This window comes from Larimichthys crocea, chromosome XVI, assembly GCF_000972845.2.
Source record: "Larimichthys crocea isolate SSNF chromosome XVI, L_crocea_2.0, whole genome shotgun sequence".
Taxonomy (NCBI): Eukaryota; Metazoa; Chordata; class Actinopteri; family Sciaenidae; genus Larimichthys; species Larimichthys crocea.
Genome location: NC_040026.1, coordinates 4,511,033 through 4,525,893, shown reverse-complemented (window position 1 = coordinate 4,525,893; position 14,861 = coordinate 4,511,033). Strand labels below are relative to the sequence as shown.

Genomic DNA, 14,861 nt, shown 5'->3' with positions numbered 1-14,861 from the left:
AGAAGTGGGGGCGACGTGCTGTCAGCGAGTGTCAGGGGATGGTGGTAATAGCCTGTGTGTGTGTGAGTGGGGTTATGCTGAAGAAGGTGAATGCAATCATCCAGGGTTGTTGCTATTTAACACTTAGATACCCCCTGAGAATAACATTTTAAGCTTCATAAGTACTTGCTGATTATTTTACAAGTGCAGGTCAAAACATGCTTACTACTGACACTCACACACAGTCACACACATATACAGTAGATTTTCATGAAGAAAACATTCCAATAAAACACTTCTATATCAAAACAGCACAGTAACAGAGGTCAAGGTAAGGTCAGCTAAAGAAAATAACAAACGTGTTTCATTCCTGAGGTGCTAGAGCTAAAAAATCTTGTCAATCAAAAAAGATCAGTCCTGATGTGGCACCATTTGTTTATCACCAGTTAGTAAAGGGTGCAGGTTTGAAGTGAAGTCAGACATGCTTCAACAATAGAAAGAAAAGGTTATATGTGATTTATTTACATCGTTCATGAACTCATTCCTGCACCCAGTCAATGTTTTTTTATGGTTTTTCTTTATTTGTATTGTGTTATATGTTGTAGTTACTGCTATTACTGCACTCTCCCCTAAATTAACTGGTTATCGGTCGGTTCTGCCTCTTAGGGCAATTTAACTGTAAATTAGATTTTTTTAAATGTGTGTGTATATATATATATATATTGTTCTTAATAGATGGTTACTTTTTACATATGTTGTTTTTGTTTATTTGTATACTGCAGTATTGTAACAAAAATAATTTCCCCTGGGATTATTAAAGTAGTAGTGCATTTTAAATAATAATCTTTAACTATGTAACTGAACTTTTTGAGCAGTGTCTTTAACTAACGTTGTACCTGCATGAAGCCACATGAGGGCACACTTACACCTTGTTTTCCTCACAGAGGGTTAATCTTCACACACACACACACACACACACACACACACACACACTGCTGCTGCTGGTTAACTAGTTTGCCAGCTAGCTTTTATCACTGTGCTGCTGCTGCTGTCTGTCAGCACACAGGTCCAGATCTTTAGTTACTGTGAAAACAAGCCCAGTCGGAGTGGAGTTAAAGGCGGACACGACACGCAGGGAGGGAAAGGGGGAGGGTGGACTGGGAGGAGAGTCAGCTTTCTAACCGAAAGGAGGAGGCTGAACCTTTAAAAAGCGGAGCGTGTGTGTGTGTGTGAGTGTGTGTGAATCAGTAGAGTTCACTGAACCGTCGCGAAGAGACGTTTCCGCCCACAAGAAAGATGGCGGCTCCCTTGCTGGAGGATCTGTCGGAGTCCTTAGGTTCCCCGGAGCCGGCGGTCCGCCTCATTTTATCTATTTTAATCGGTGAGTTTCGCCTCACTCGTCAGTCACCGTCTGTTTCTGGTTTGCTAGCCGAGACGACACCAAACCCTTGTGTCAGCAAACTGCTTTAATTCCTGTGTGTGTGTGTGTGAGTGTTACAGCAGGCTAACACCAGGCTCAGTCAGGTATTCACTGACACAAACAAACTGTTGTTTTGGTTGTTTTGGTCAAACTAACCGACTCACCGTGAAGCCAGCTAACCGTTTTCTTCATGAACTAACCGCTGGCTTCAGATTGATTGATAATAAAACGGCACACACCCTCAAAACCTTCAATTAGTGACCTAAAACCGGCTGACTTATGTGTGTTATGTGGACATGAGTCTAGACATGCGGCTAGTTTGGTGTCGTGTCTTTAGTTAATTTCTTGGCACAGTTAGGTCAGGTGAGCTACCACAACAACGCCCTCCTGCAGTTTGATGACATTGTTTTTGAGCTGTGGGGATTAGCATAATTGTATCTGGTGGCTGGTGTTGGTGGAAATAACAGACAGACAGACAGATATATAGATATACTGGGAAATTACAGTGCAGCAGCAGCATTACACACAGTGATGATAGACAACATAAGAATAAAAAATATAAAGAACAAACTATACATAATAAAATATCAAAATAGCAATAGTAAATAAAATATATTGTACAAAATTATATACAGCAAATTGGCAGTGTTGATTTAGTGCAAAGTGAGAAAGGTGAAATGTGCAATGTGTGTTACTACGTGAAGAAAAACAGTAATAGTCCCAGTGTTGTTTGGAGGAGGAGGAGGGGGGACACATGCTTTGACAAGGATAATAAGCACAGGCTGCCAAAATTTGTCACCCCCCCCCCAACCCTCCATTTTCCACTTCCAGGGTTGACAGACTGACAGGGGATTAAAAAACATATTGGAACAAGGCCTCAATTTAGGACAAGTGGTGTTGTTGCCTCAGGTTATGTGTGGAGACGTAGGGTAGAGGTCGTCCTCCGTGCTTGTCTTCTCTGAACTTTGCTCTGACACATGGACATGTCAACCACAACACAACACTTGAACGTGGCCCTTCACATCAGACTTTGATTGGCGAATGCCTCAAACCCTTCTCAGTGCGCCTGTCACATGTTCCTTGCCCCCGGTGTTGCTCAACAGTGTCTTACGTAATATCCTAGTCATATAGTGACTGCTTTGCAGCTTAAAATATCAACTGGTTTTGTTGCTGTTTCCTCTGTTATACATAGGCTCATATTTAGCCAACTGCTTTGCAAGAGCGACTGCATAGTAATGCACCGTGTGGAACTTGATATTTGATATTAGATACATGGTACAGATCAAGAATCTGCTTAAAACATGTGTCACTACAGCTATAAATCAGTTTCAAAAGGAGCTCTGCAGCCACGTGGCTATGATGATTAGCCCTGTGACAGCTCTATACTTAACTTATTGGATTACACATGTTTTTAAAGGATAAGTGATGTGTTTGTGTGCCTCTCACTGATTTTGGACTTCCCCACTCTGTGATATAGTTTCGCTGCCTCCTAAAACAGCATGGCACTGTATGCAAACGTTGTTCAAGCAGCAGTAAGTATTGTATCTTCAGCTGAATGTTGGTACACTGGTATTAATATGCACTTGCACTAGTGAATGTATTTATGACAGCAGGATTTGCATGTAGGGGGTTGACTCAGAATGAACAACAGTGCCTCTTTTCATCGTCGCGAAGGAACATGTCACCCTAGTGCAACAGTGTGGCCCATCGATGTGTGTTTAGTGTGGACATAAAGGAGGTCTATGGCAAAGAGGGCTAAGCTGTATCAAGCTTGCTTGTTGGCAACTAAAAACATGTAGAAAAACCCTCACCTCATCTTTAAAGTATCTCAGTAAAAGCAGCTTGAATGTTGTTTTAAACTCTGCATGCTGTCGTGCACGTGACTATGCCGTCCCCTCCTTGATGTCCACTAATTATAGATCTTTGCTAGTCCCAGGTAGGTCAAAGGTGAAGGGACTTCTCGTCCAGCCAGAAAGAGTTAATTGAAATGTTGGGCTGTAGATCATATTCACACTCCAAATTCATATAATCCTGACAAATATAGCATTTCTATGAAGGTGTTTTAGATATCTACATGTTCACGTAATCACGTTATGAAGAGTCAAATCATGAACAAGAACAAGCCAAACTAAACTGGTGGTGAGTGATGAAAGTTTGTCTTTTCCACAGTCACCTTTCTCCTTGAAATGCCAGATATGCAGCAACACTTACATACCAATGGTACTAATGTGCTGTGTCTGTGTGTGTGTGTGTCAGTACGTGTTTTAAAGCAAGGTCAGTGTTGTTAATGTCAGGAGTTGTCAACAACGGCTCACTAAGCTGATATGAATATGCTGTAGCTACCTAACATTTTTGTCCCTCTCTCTGTCTTCCTTCAGGGTATCCCTGTGCACTGGTATACCGGCAATTCTTGTTCCACCAGCCCGCCACAGTTATACATTTGTTCCACGCATTCTCTGGGCTGGCACTAGCAGCATTCAACTTTGGTGAGATGGAGAGGGAGATTAAGGGCGTGTTGTTGTTGTTATTATTCACCCATGACAATGAGATGCATGATTCAAGAATGTTTGTGTGCCATTATCATACGTGAGTTTTAAATAATGTGCTGGTAAGTTCCTATTCTTTTGAGTTTGCGAAGGTGTGTGTCAGACCTTCTTTAAAGCTGCCCTGGTGAATTTTCATGCAAACACGCAAAAAGTTTAAACTCACAGCTTCCAACAATATATATATATATCGATGCATTTTGTGCCACAGTTCCCCATAAGCTGTCACAATTGCTTCACGAGGAACTGTGACACAAAGTAATCGGACAATCTGGGGTATACTCTTCTTTTTGCCTGCTGGTCTGCACTGCCAACTACTGCCAGTTTTCCCTACTGCTCGCAAGACACGATCAGCTGCTGTCAGATCGACACAAACTATCTGTGCTCAGAAAAACGAACAATACAAGATATAGGATACATGCAAACATAACATAATAACCCGAACATAATGGCTTAGGGCTGAGGGTCTGCTTTTGCATGTGGTCATTAAGATATGATAACTTTATTGTGTGTCACAAAGAAACATACATTTTGATTTTGACATGGTTGAACAAGCAAACACAGAGACACGTTAGGAGTCACAGTGACAGAATAGTGCCCCACCAAATATTTCTGTGAATGGATCATCAACTATTGTTGAGGTATTTCTGGGTTGACGAGGAAGTAAACGTGGTGCTTGTTAACAAACTACACCAGCAGGTTTGACAAATGTAAATGTACTCTTCCTGTGACCATTGTCAGAGCTGCTGGTAAAAAAACTATTTTTTCTATCATTGAATTAATCTGTTGATTATTTCCTAACTGAATAAATTTGTTGTTTAGGCCAAAAAAATGTTACAAATAATGAAAAATTCCCTTCAAGTTCCAAGAGTTTGTGGTGATGTTTTCAGATTGCTTGTTTTGCCCAAAAACCCAGAGATATTTAATTTAGAGCTCATGAATCATTTCCAAAAAATGCCAAACATTTGCTTGCCTCTGTTTCCTCTGTTTCACCAGCATGTTGAATAAAACAAGCAATTTGAAGAGACCTTCTTTTGACTTTGGTAAATTATAACAGGCATATTTCGGACATTTTACGGACGAAACAGTGAATCGATCAATCTGCCATTTATTGTCTAGCTTAATCAATAATATAAAAACAACCATTAGCTGTCGATTTACTATCATAGAGGGTAAAAACAGCAGATATTTATATTTGAGAAGCTAGAATCACTGAACTTTCAATCTAAAATCTCTATCGAATGACGACTGATGGCGTCAGCTCTACAGTAGAGTAAACTTATATTTGCCAAAGTGACAGCAATGGTAAGTAGTGCTCCTCTTGATAGGATGAATGGATGGAGCTTCCTCACAGATGAGAGTGGCGTAATGGAGTAAACACAAACCGCTAACATTGATCTCTTTCTCTTTCTTCTTTATTCTGTTGTGGCTGCGCTTGGATTTTACAGCAGGTCTGTTGCTTTAACTTTCTCCTTGTGGAATACTTTTATTTTTTTTTTCTTTCAACCCTCTTTGAAAGCTTGTTTCAAGTCAGATGTGTATCGTAGATTTGCCTTGTTGTCTGTTCTCCATCTTTGCTGATACTATGCAGGGAAGATGCTGTTGTCATGTCTGGTCCTATAGGTCACACTTGACTGCACTCACCGTCATTCCCACCTCCCCCCCTCTCCCTCTGTCCGTCTCATTCCCAGGCTCTCAGATCTATCACTCCGCAGTATGCATCCTTGTCCAATTCCTGATGCTGAGGCTTATGGGAAGGACGGTAACAACTGTCCTGTGCAGCTTTACCTTTCAAATGGTGAGGTGTCCTGGTGTTTCCTCTCCCCTTTGCATCCAGGCTTACTTTATAGCTTTAGCACCCTTTATTTATTTTTTTGCCCGCTGTCAGACTCTTACTGCAGTGGTGCAGGTACTGTTTGTCTGCACAGTCTCATATCTGATATCTGCATCTGTACTCTGCACTTTCCTTTTAAATGCCTTGTTAATGCCTACACACAGTTTGTACCATGTATGAAAAGGGGCCACTTATAACCAATAATCCTGTGACGTTGTCACGTGCTTCCTGTGGGAATGCTGCACACTTTATTTTTGCATGCTCTTGCATTTATTGCGCACACTTTTTAAGAAATACAGCAACGAAACCAAGTTTCTAACCAGAAATATGCCCACTTTGGATTTCCTGTTTTTAACAGCACACTTCCTGCGATTTTGTTTTTGGCAATTTCCTTTTTGTCATTATGTTCTACGGAAGTTTTAAAATGTCTTTGACTTTTAACCGTCTCACTCTGTCTTCCTGTAGGTATACCTGCTGGCAGGGTATTACTACACAGCGACAGAGGAGTACGACATCAAATGGACAATGCCTCACTGTGTCCTCACGCTCAAACTCGTCGGTGAGTTGCGTACACCCCCCTGTTTTCAAGCAGATTGCATCTGATTTGATATCCTTCTGTTACTGTTGCTGCAATCTCTCTCTGTACTCTAGTGAACGATTAACACACTGATAAACTGCTGACATGGCCTTTTCATGCTTTACGGTGTTCATTCAAATGATGACGTCAGCGTTAATCACCATAACATAGTTATGCTGACACCAGTTGCATTTTCTGATTACAGGTTTGTCATTTGATTACTATGACGGCGGGAAGGACCCAGTGAGTTGGTTGATCTCTCTTGCTCTTGCCTTGTTGATCATTCATCAATGTGTTGTCTGAGTTTCTTATTGATTCCCTCTGTTAGCTCCTGTTTGTCACTTTCTTTTTTTCATTATGTCATGTATGAAAGAAAGTTAGAGGAGACTTTTTTATTGAAACGATTCAATAGTTTTCACCACCAACAAGTAGATGAACATACAGGAAACAGGAAGAGATCGATATTTAAATCGATAATATCTCAGGCAAAAACCACACAAGAAAGTGATCTTTTCACGCCTGCGTTGCTGTGCCTAAACATTATTTTTATCATTGATTAATCACCCAAATATTTTCTTAATTCATCAATCAATTGTTTGGTCTATACATTTTTAGAAAATAGTTATAGCACCTTAGCACCCAAGTGACATATGTCTGATGCAACAGTTAAAAACACAAAGATGTTCAGTTTATTATCATAGAAGTCAAAGAAAATCTGCAAATCTGCACATTTGAGGAGCTGAAACCAGAGAATATTTGTATTGTTGCTTGAACAAAGTCAGATTCAGCTGTGAAAAAGGTTGTTGATTGATTTTTGTCCATTAACTGATTGATAAATAGACAATTCATATCAGCCCTGCACATGTATTCAAGCAGGTGTTGCTATGTTGGTGTGGAAACATACCTAATACTATAAATCCGCAGTGTGTGGGAGCAGCTTTTGTTACTTTAACAGACCATATTACACCACTAGGTTACTCTAAACAATGCTCCACTGCAAAGCAAACAGTGCTAACTTAGAAAACAACTTAGAAAAGGGTCTTTTGACACCCCAAGCAAGCTCAAAACCAGTCCGAAAGTAAACCAAGCAAGAAACTGAAAACAGGACGACTAACAAGCCAGGGCAGTGAAATAACATCAACATAACAAACAGAGTTTATGCTGGTGAGGAGGTAGTCTACCCTGTTACTCGACCTTTCCTCCTTTTTATGCTAAAGCTATGCAACAAAGGGCAAAGAAATGTCAGCAGATGTTTTAAAATAGGTGTGGGAAATCAGGATAAAACCATCCCCCACGGTTTATGTAATATTGTATCTATTATGATGCAGTAAATGTTGATTGAGGGTGTAACCAGATACTATAAGAGTAACTATTTTCGGCTAATCCATCACTTGATTCCTAAAAGTGATATTACTCTATGCAAAAACATAATGTGGTCCAACTTATTGACTTGCAGCATTAGGCAGAATACAACCAGAGATATATTACAGTATGAACTGTAGAGTCAAATCTCTTAATGTCGACAAATTTGAATCGTCAGGTTGCCCCCACTGTTGTGTCCCTGGCTTCCTTTTACTAGTTTAGTTCCAGTAACTCTGTCTGTCGAGCAGCTTTTCCTGTTCCCATTCCTTCACTGAGCTTATCTGCAGCACACTTGGTTCCTTTTTAGGCCAGCTAGCACATTTGTGACAGCAGCTAAATGTCCTTTCTGTTGCTTTATTTCTAATGAGTGTTTATGCTGTGCTTTTTAAATTCTGTTTTAACTTTTCATCTGATTTAAAAAATGTATACACCTGCTCTTATCTATATCGAAATGAAAGCCAAGGGTCACAGTACCTCCAGTTAAAAGCCAGTATTTAGTGTGGTCATATTGAGTTTGTGGTCAGTCTAGATTGTGGTCAAATCCTTTGTAACTAGATACATCCTTAGCATATCAATGTGCTTTTAAAATGACATTTCTGTCCTCCTTTACTCCTATCATCCCTCTTTCTTTCTTTATTTTATTCATCATCTTTCTCCTCTCACATCCTTAAACTTCAGTCCCAGCTGAGTCTAGAACAAAAGAGTGCAGCTCTGCCGTCTGTGCCCTCCCTGCTCGAGGTGTACGGCTTTTCCTACTTCTATGGAGGCTTCCTGGTGGGGCCCCAGTTTACACTGCGCAGCTACCAGAAGCTGGTGGCGGGGGAGCTCACTGACTGTCCCGGACAGCCTCCGAACAGGTAAAAGAGTGAAAATGAAGAGTGATGAAAAGAAAAATGACCTATCTCTGTAAAGTAAGCCCTGCTTACTTTCCCATCCTCATCTTGTTCCTTTCTCTTCCAGCATTATACCGGCTATAAAGAGGTTTGCTCTAGGTTTCCTCTGCCTGGTGATATATGCAATATTTAGTCCTTATTATCCAGACAGCTACTACTTAACCGATGAGTATGAGGTGAGAACGACATTACAATCACTGCTTACGTTTTTCAGTATTTCGGGGACATCTTTCTCATTGTCTAAAATGTACCAATGTGTCCTTTCCACAGGCTCAGCCCTTCTGGTATCGTTGTGTGTTTATTCTGCTTTGGGCTAAAGTCATTTTATATAAATATGTCAGCTGCTGGGTTATAGCGGTAAGTAACCTCTTGATCTGCAAATATGTGCATGAAGTTGTCACCTGATGCTAAACAGCTAGCAGCCTACTGATTTGGTACCCAAAATAAACCTCATTTGTAGAAAGTTGTATTTACAGTACCGAGTCTACACTTGCTGTGAGGGAGCATTAACACAGTACAACATGCCCTCTACATACCCATGCAAGCACTCCTACATGCATTATTAATTTCATGGCACATCCTGATCAGCCCGCACGAATAGGTACAATCCCAGTTCATCAGGTTCTTCTTCATAGTGTGGCCTTACATGAACAAACTATGTGTATTATTCTCTTACAGGAGGGTGTATGTATATTAACTGGGCTAGGCTACAATGGTGTGGTGGATGGAAAGCACCGGTGGGATGCCTGTGCCAATATGAAGGTGTGGCTCTTTGAAACCACGCCGCTTTTCGGAGGAACAATCTCTTCCTTCAACATCAACACAAACGCCTGGGCTGCCAGGTGAGCGTCGAGTCTAAATCTGAAATTCTCTGACTTGTTAAGTTAAGTTAAATATTTACATAGATGATAACAGTGAAGTAGAGGGTGACGATAGTTCAATCCAATATGCATATGAGGAAATGCAAAGTGGGCGCCACATATCACACGCCAAGTTTTCACTCCCAGACAATTAAAATCAGTTTTCCAGCAGGAGCATGTGATATTTGATGACGACCACAGTGAGCAAAGCAAATTATTGAACGTACAGTTTATTACATGGTCCATTTCAGTTGAATGCTTTAGCTACCTAAGCTCACTTTCACTTTCTATTATCCCAAACTGCATGAGGCACAAAGAGCGGAGGAGGAGGGCGAGTGACACCTTTCCAAAATGGAAATAAAAAACCTCTCAACAAGTAACTGTTGGGATTATATTATATAGCCCGTCGATGGAGAGTTTTCACGCCCTTGTTAGATAAAATACAGACTTGACACTTAAAATGTTCCCATTGTTTGACCTACAAAGAAAAGTCTATTTATAGTTGCATACACGTCGCTTCTGAATTATGATTCTCTCAGCACACATTTAAGCAGTTTAGCATTAAATAGGTTAAGTTTGATATTATAGTTTTCTTCCTCTGGAAGCCCTGACTGGATAGATTTGCACACATGCAACATGCAGTAACGAATAAACCAGCGTGGATTAGAGAGGTTCGACTAATCATTATGAGGAAAGACAAGTACCTGGTCCGAGAGTCTGTGCTTGTCAAATTTTTCTGCTTTGTTTTCATACTGATGATTTGCCGCGAGCAAGGCTTTAAACAGCGGAGCTCTGTGTACATATTTGTCTGACCCTGCTCTCTACAGCTAATCCGAGTGTCGCCAGTGTGTTGTAAGAAAACTAAAACACTTGTTTGGGGGGTTGAAAACATAACAGCGTGTTCGCTTGTCTAAGATATTATAACACAGTGTCTGGGTCAGCGTTGAATTGATGAGTACCCTTGTAGAGGATGAAAAGTTGTTGAAACGTTTTAATATAACCTCAGTTGCTATGCAACAACAACTTCCAGGTAAGTGAGTGCTTTCCATGTAGGCAGTCAAAGCGGGTGCATTTCTGACTGCCTTTATCCAGATTCATAGTCAAAAAAGAGATGATCCATGACTCCTGACTTGTGTTTCTCTCTCTTCTTCTTTTTGTTTAAGACATGTCTTCAAGCGGTTGAAGTTCTTGGGCAACAAGACCCTGTCTCATGTAACCACACTCCTCTTTCTGACAATTTGGCACGGCCTTCACTCCGGATACATCCTGTGTTTCTCCATGGAGTTCTTCATCATTACCGTTGAGAGACAGGTATGCAGCAGAGATAGAAAAGTGGGGATTTTAGTTACCTGATGATAATTATTATCTAATAATAATCAAGCTCAAACCTTCTTGGTATTTATTCCAGTGGGTGCCTTTTTTATTTGCTCAATAAAAGCTATTTTTTTGCTTTGTCATAAAAAAAACACTATTATTAAAAATGCATAACACTATTGATCAAATGCTGCAGACTGTCCTTGTAATTAAATATTGACTACAGTCACAATTTGGCATCTGTTATTTATATAGTCATTCTTTTATTGCATTACTATAACCACTATGGAATATATGTGTGTGTGTTTATGTGTGTGTGACAGGCCCTGGCACTAGTGAGGGACAGTCCCTTGCTGACGAAGCTGGCCAACAGCGCGCTCTACCCTCTCATCTATGTAGTCCAGCAGTTTATCCACTGGCTCTTCATGGGCTACCCCCTGGTGCCATTCTGCCTCTTCACCTATGACAAATGGCTCAAGGTAATACACACCGCTCAGAGACCTCACAGGTCGTAGGATAAATGTGGTTGCTCACCCTTGTAAGCTTTGGGTATGATAGTCCAGGTTTGAGGCAACAGGGAAGAGGACTCAAATGCAGACAACACAGTTTGATTTACTGGGTTGTCAGGCACAGAAAGAAGGGAAACAAGGCTGAAATAAGCTTCCTCCGCCAGGTGGCTGGTCTCAACCTTAGAGAGGTTTAGGAGCTCGGAGTAGAGCCCCTGCTCCTTTTACGTTGAAAGCAACGAGCTGAGGTGGTTTTGGCATCTGATTAGGCGCCTTCCTTTGGAGGTGTTCCGGGCATGTCCAACTGGGAGGAGACCCCTGGGCAGAACCGGAAACTGCTGGAGGGATTACATAGCCCATCTAGCCCGGGAACACCTCGGGATCCTCCAGGAGGAGCTGGAATTCGCTGCTGGAGAGAGGGACATCTGGAACGCCCTGCTAAACCTGCTGCCACCGCGACCCAACCCCGCATAAGTGAAAGAAGATGGATGGTGTTCAAAACAAACAATACAAAAAGCATGCTTGCTACCCACATAAGAGCATCCAAGTACCCTTTAGGATTCGCAAATGTGTTTGAGAGCAACAATTATTTGTGAAACAGGATGTTGCCACCATTCATGTATCGCAGATCTGCGTTTAAGTGTTCACTTCAGTGAAACAGGCCACAGGAAGGCTGGTTTGAGTTAAAAGGCTTATCAGATATCAAGATGCTGCACAGCTGTTCATGATGCCATGAGAGAGGATTTTATAACTCAATATTCATTTTATATTTCATCATGACAGATTAAGCCCAGTCGACTTTATTTATATAATCACAAACTTACCTCAATGTGTACAGCATACGACACCCTCTGCCCTTGATTCAAATAACTCCCCAAAAAAATCCTTTAACAGGGTAAACCTCAGGAAGAGCAACAGGGGGAGGATGCTCCTTCCAGATAAACTCAAATAGTAGCAGTGAAATTACAACTATTACTACAGCTATTTTACTTTATATATGTACTAAAGAAGCAGAAATCCAGTGTTCGTGTTACAAAGTTATCTACCAGGAATGTTACACTTGGACAATGCAGTGCTTTGTTGTTGTTGTTTTTTTGGTTGTGGTTGCTGCAGCACTCAATAAGTGTCTGTGTCAGTGAAAATAATGAGAGGACTGTGTTTTTTTATGCAAAGGCAGCTTACTAGAAATTGTAAATTAAAAAAAAAAAAGAAAAGGAAAAAAAGGTCTTCTTAAACATGGACCAAAAATAATAGGCAGGATTTCAGGATCTGGAACTGGAATGGGTGGAACAAGGTGTCAGGTGAACTAGATGAATGCTAAGGTGGCAGGTATTTTGTACGTTTGACAAGGGATTTTATGACGAGGTCATGGTTTAGGTCAGGTTTATTTAAATAGCACATTTAAAGCACCTGCAGTTGGTCAAACTACTGAACAGGACTGTAAATATATGTCACTGAAACTCTGTGAGGAGATCACGGGACAGGTGTCATAACACTGGCACATGTGAACAAAGATTTTAATTGGACTGTTCTGTCCCCTCTTTGTTTTTTCAGGTGTATTCGTCCGTCTATTTCTGTGGACACGTATTCTTCCTCGTAGCCTTTTTAATCATGCCGTACCTCCGTAAGGCGCTGGTGCCTAAGAAAGAACGGAGCCAGGTGAAGCAGGATTAAAACTTGGTACTGAAGACTTGGCATGGTGAGAGAGTGGATACCACTTTCAGTCGATAATGTTGTTATAGAGACAAATTACAAGTGTTGAAATATCTTTGTTTCCTTCCAGGTCCATCTAAGGCTGAATATCCACTGAAGGGAACTGTGACTTTCAAGGAGCAGAATGGAAAATATTTTAAGGCCTTTAGTTATATATATATATATATACACAAATATATGTATATATATATATTGTGTCCATGTAAAAATAAATTTCTATATATTTTTGTGTTTTAAATGGGAGGGTGTTTTTATAAACATTTGGAGAAATGTTTACAGGAAATGACCATCGTGCCACATGGGGTAATTGTGAGCCAATCGGGCGATTTCCTGTTTTAGATTTTCTTTTTGTTTAAGAAATTTGGTGAACTTGAGAGACTTACATGCTGTCGACACAGAATTGCACTCACCAGTCACGGGTTCAGAGTCTTGTCATTGGCTCTGATGTGTTTTTTGTTTCTTTTCTTTTTTTTTTTTCTATCTCATGTCTGGCACCCACATTTAGCAGCAGCAGCAAGTCTTCACAAGAGGTTTAAGCACAAGGGCCAGCATATGTGGCAGTTTCTAATGTAATAATACAAAATGCATACGGCTTTGTGCAAAAGAAAGATAATAATAGTGATAATAATAATCGTGGGGGTTGTTTCTTAAAAAAAAATGGCTGCCAGGGGTTATACAAGCACTGTAAATCACACACTGAACACTAACCCCAACTCAAAATGGCCTTGTATTAATGAATGTTTTTATAGTACATTTTAATTTGTGATGCGGAGAAAAAGAAAAAAAAGACTTGGTTTTATAGAGTTTTAACAGCTTTTATGATAAAAGAACATTTTGTAGCTTTGGATAAGATTTCATGAAAAGAATTAGCATTGTTCTCGTTTGATGTTGCTGAGTATTTTCATTTTTATTTTTCTTGCCGTGTTTCTTCTTTCTCCTTCAGTTTATTCTACGCCGCCACCCCTCCGTCGGCCTTGATTGAAGCCTGGCCCTCAGCTCTGACATACACAGATTTGAAAGTGAAAATAAATCTAAGAAGAAGACTTGCACACTGCCCAAACATAACATCTTAGGTTCACTCTGATCTCCATAAATAGGCTGTTTTTGAACTGGATTCAAACAAAACATGTGTTTCCACCTATGGCTGCTATTCTGGCGATGATTTAAAAAAAAAAAGAGTGTGAAGTAAAAGCATCCCATCTCATGATGGGAATGTTTATTTTGTTTAATTGTATCTGTTATTGGGGTGGGGAGGGCTGATCCATGGCATGCTGGAGGAAAAGGCCCAGCGCTGCTGCTGCTGCTGCCGCTGCCGTCCCTCTCGCTGATGTTAACACACATGTTGGAGATGGATGAACCTCACTGTAGCAACAGTCCAGATTTTAATAATATTTATACATGACATGGTGATTATTAATTGATGTGAATTGCTATTTCAAGAGACTACTTTTTTGCCTTATTCCTACCAAATGTACAAAAAGGAAAAAAAAAAATGGGGATGGAGAAGGAGGAGGAGGAGGAGATGGGAGGGTGGGGTGATTTTCAAATACAATTTTATAATGTTCATTAAAAATGCTGCATTTCAAGCAAGGAGTTTGTGTAGTTATTGTGTGTGTGTGTGTGTGTCCCATTGACTTCATGTGTTAAAAATAAAGGGGTGATATGACGTCATTTTGCAGTGTACTTTAAGGAGGGGGTAAAACAGTGGGACATTTTAGTTTTTTTGTGTTTTTTTTTTAGAATAAGGTGTCAAGCAAGTCATCAAAAAAAAAAAAAGGTTGGAAAGTAATGTGATGAGATAAATTGCTGTGTTGAGGTCTGAGTCACTCAATGTGCAGCAGGGGAAAAAAACAAAAAAAC

The 14,861-nt window shown here is 40.4% G+C and overlaps 1 protein-coding gene across 2 annotated transcripts; it reads left to right on the top strand.

Moving 5' to 3' along the window:
• The first annotated feature begins 1,086 nt into the window (after positions 1-1,086).
• On the top strand, positions 1,087-14,177 carry lpcat3 (lysophosphatidylcholine acyltransferase 3). 2 transcript variants are annotated; one of them, XM_019261258.2, is made up of 13 exons: positions 1,087-1,360; positions 3,778-3,885; positions 5,631-5,740; positions 6,242-6,335; positions 6,559-6,596; positions 8,394-8,572; positions 8,676-8,784; positions 8,879-8,965; positions 9,287-9,450; positions 10,632-10,779; positions 11,106-11,261; positions 12,843-12,987; positions 13,072-14,177. In XM_019261258.2, exons 1-12 carry the CDS (start codon positions 1,276-1,278, stop codon positions 12,960-12,962), a joined length of 1,398 nt encoding a protein of 465 aa, XP_019116803.1. In that variant the 5' UTR covers positions 1,087-1,275; the 3' UTR covers positions 12,963-12,987; positions 13,072-14,177. The 2 variants fall into 2 exon arrangements, with proteins under 2 accessions (XP_019116803.1, XP_019116805.1); XM_019261260.2 differs by having other exon boundaries at positions 1,089-1,360; positions 5,634-5,740.
• Positions 14,178-14,861: the final 684 nt, after the last annotated feature.

What these genes read in the sequence shown, in the direction of transcription:
- lpcat3 (XM_019261258.2), top strand. Translation starts at nt 1,276, where the DNA reads ATGGCGGCTCCCTTGCTGGAGGATCTGTCGGAGTCCTTAGGTTCCCCG. An exon ending in TCAGCTGCTGGGTTATAGCG is followed by an intron (nt 8,966 to 9,286) that starts GTAAGTAACCTC and finishes ATTCTCTTACAG; the next exon opens with GAGGGTGTATGTATATTAAC. An exon ending in ACAAACGCCTGGGCTGCCAG is followed by an intron (nt 9,451 to 10,631) that starts GTGAGCGTCGAG and finishes TTTTTGTTTAAG; the next exon opens with ACATGTCTTCAAGCGGTTGA.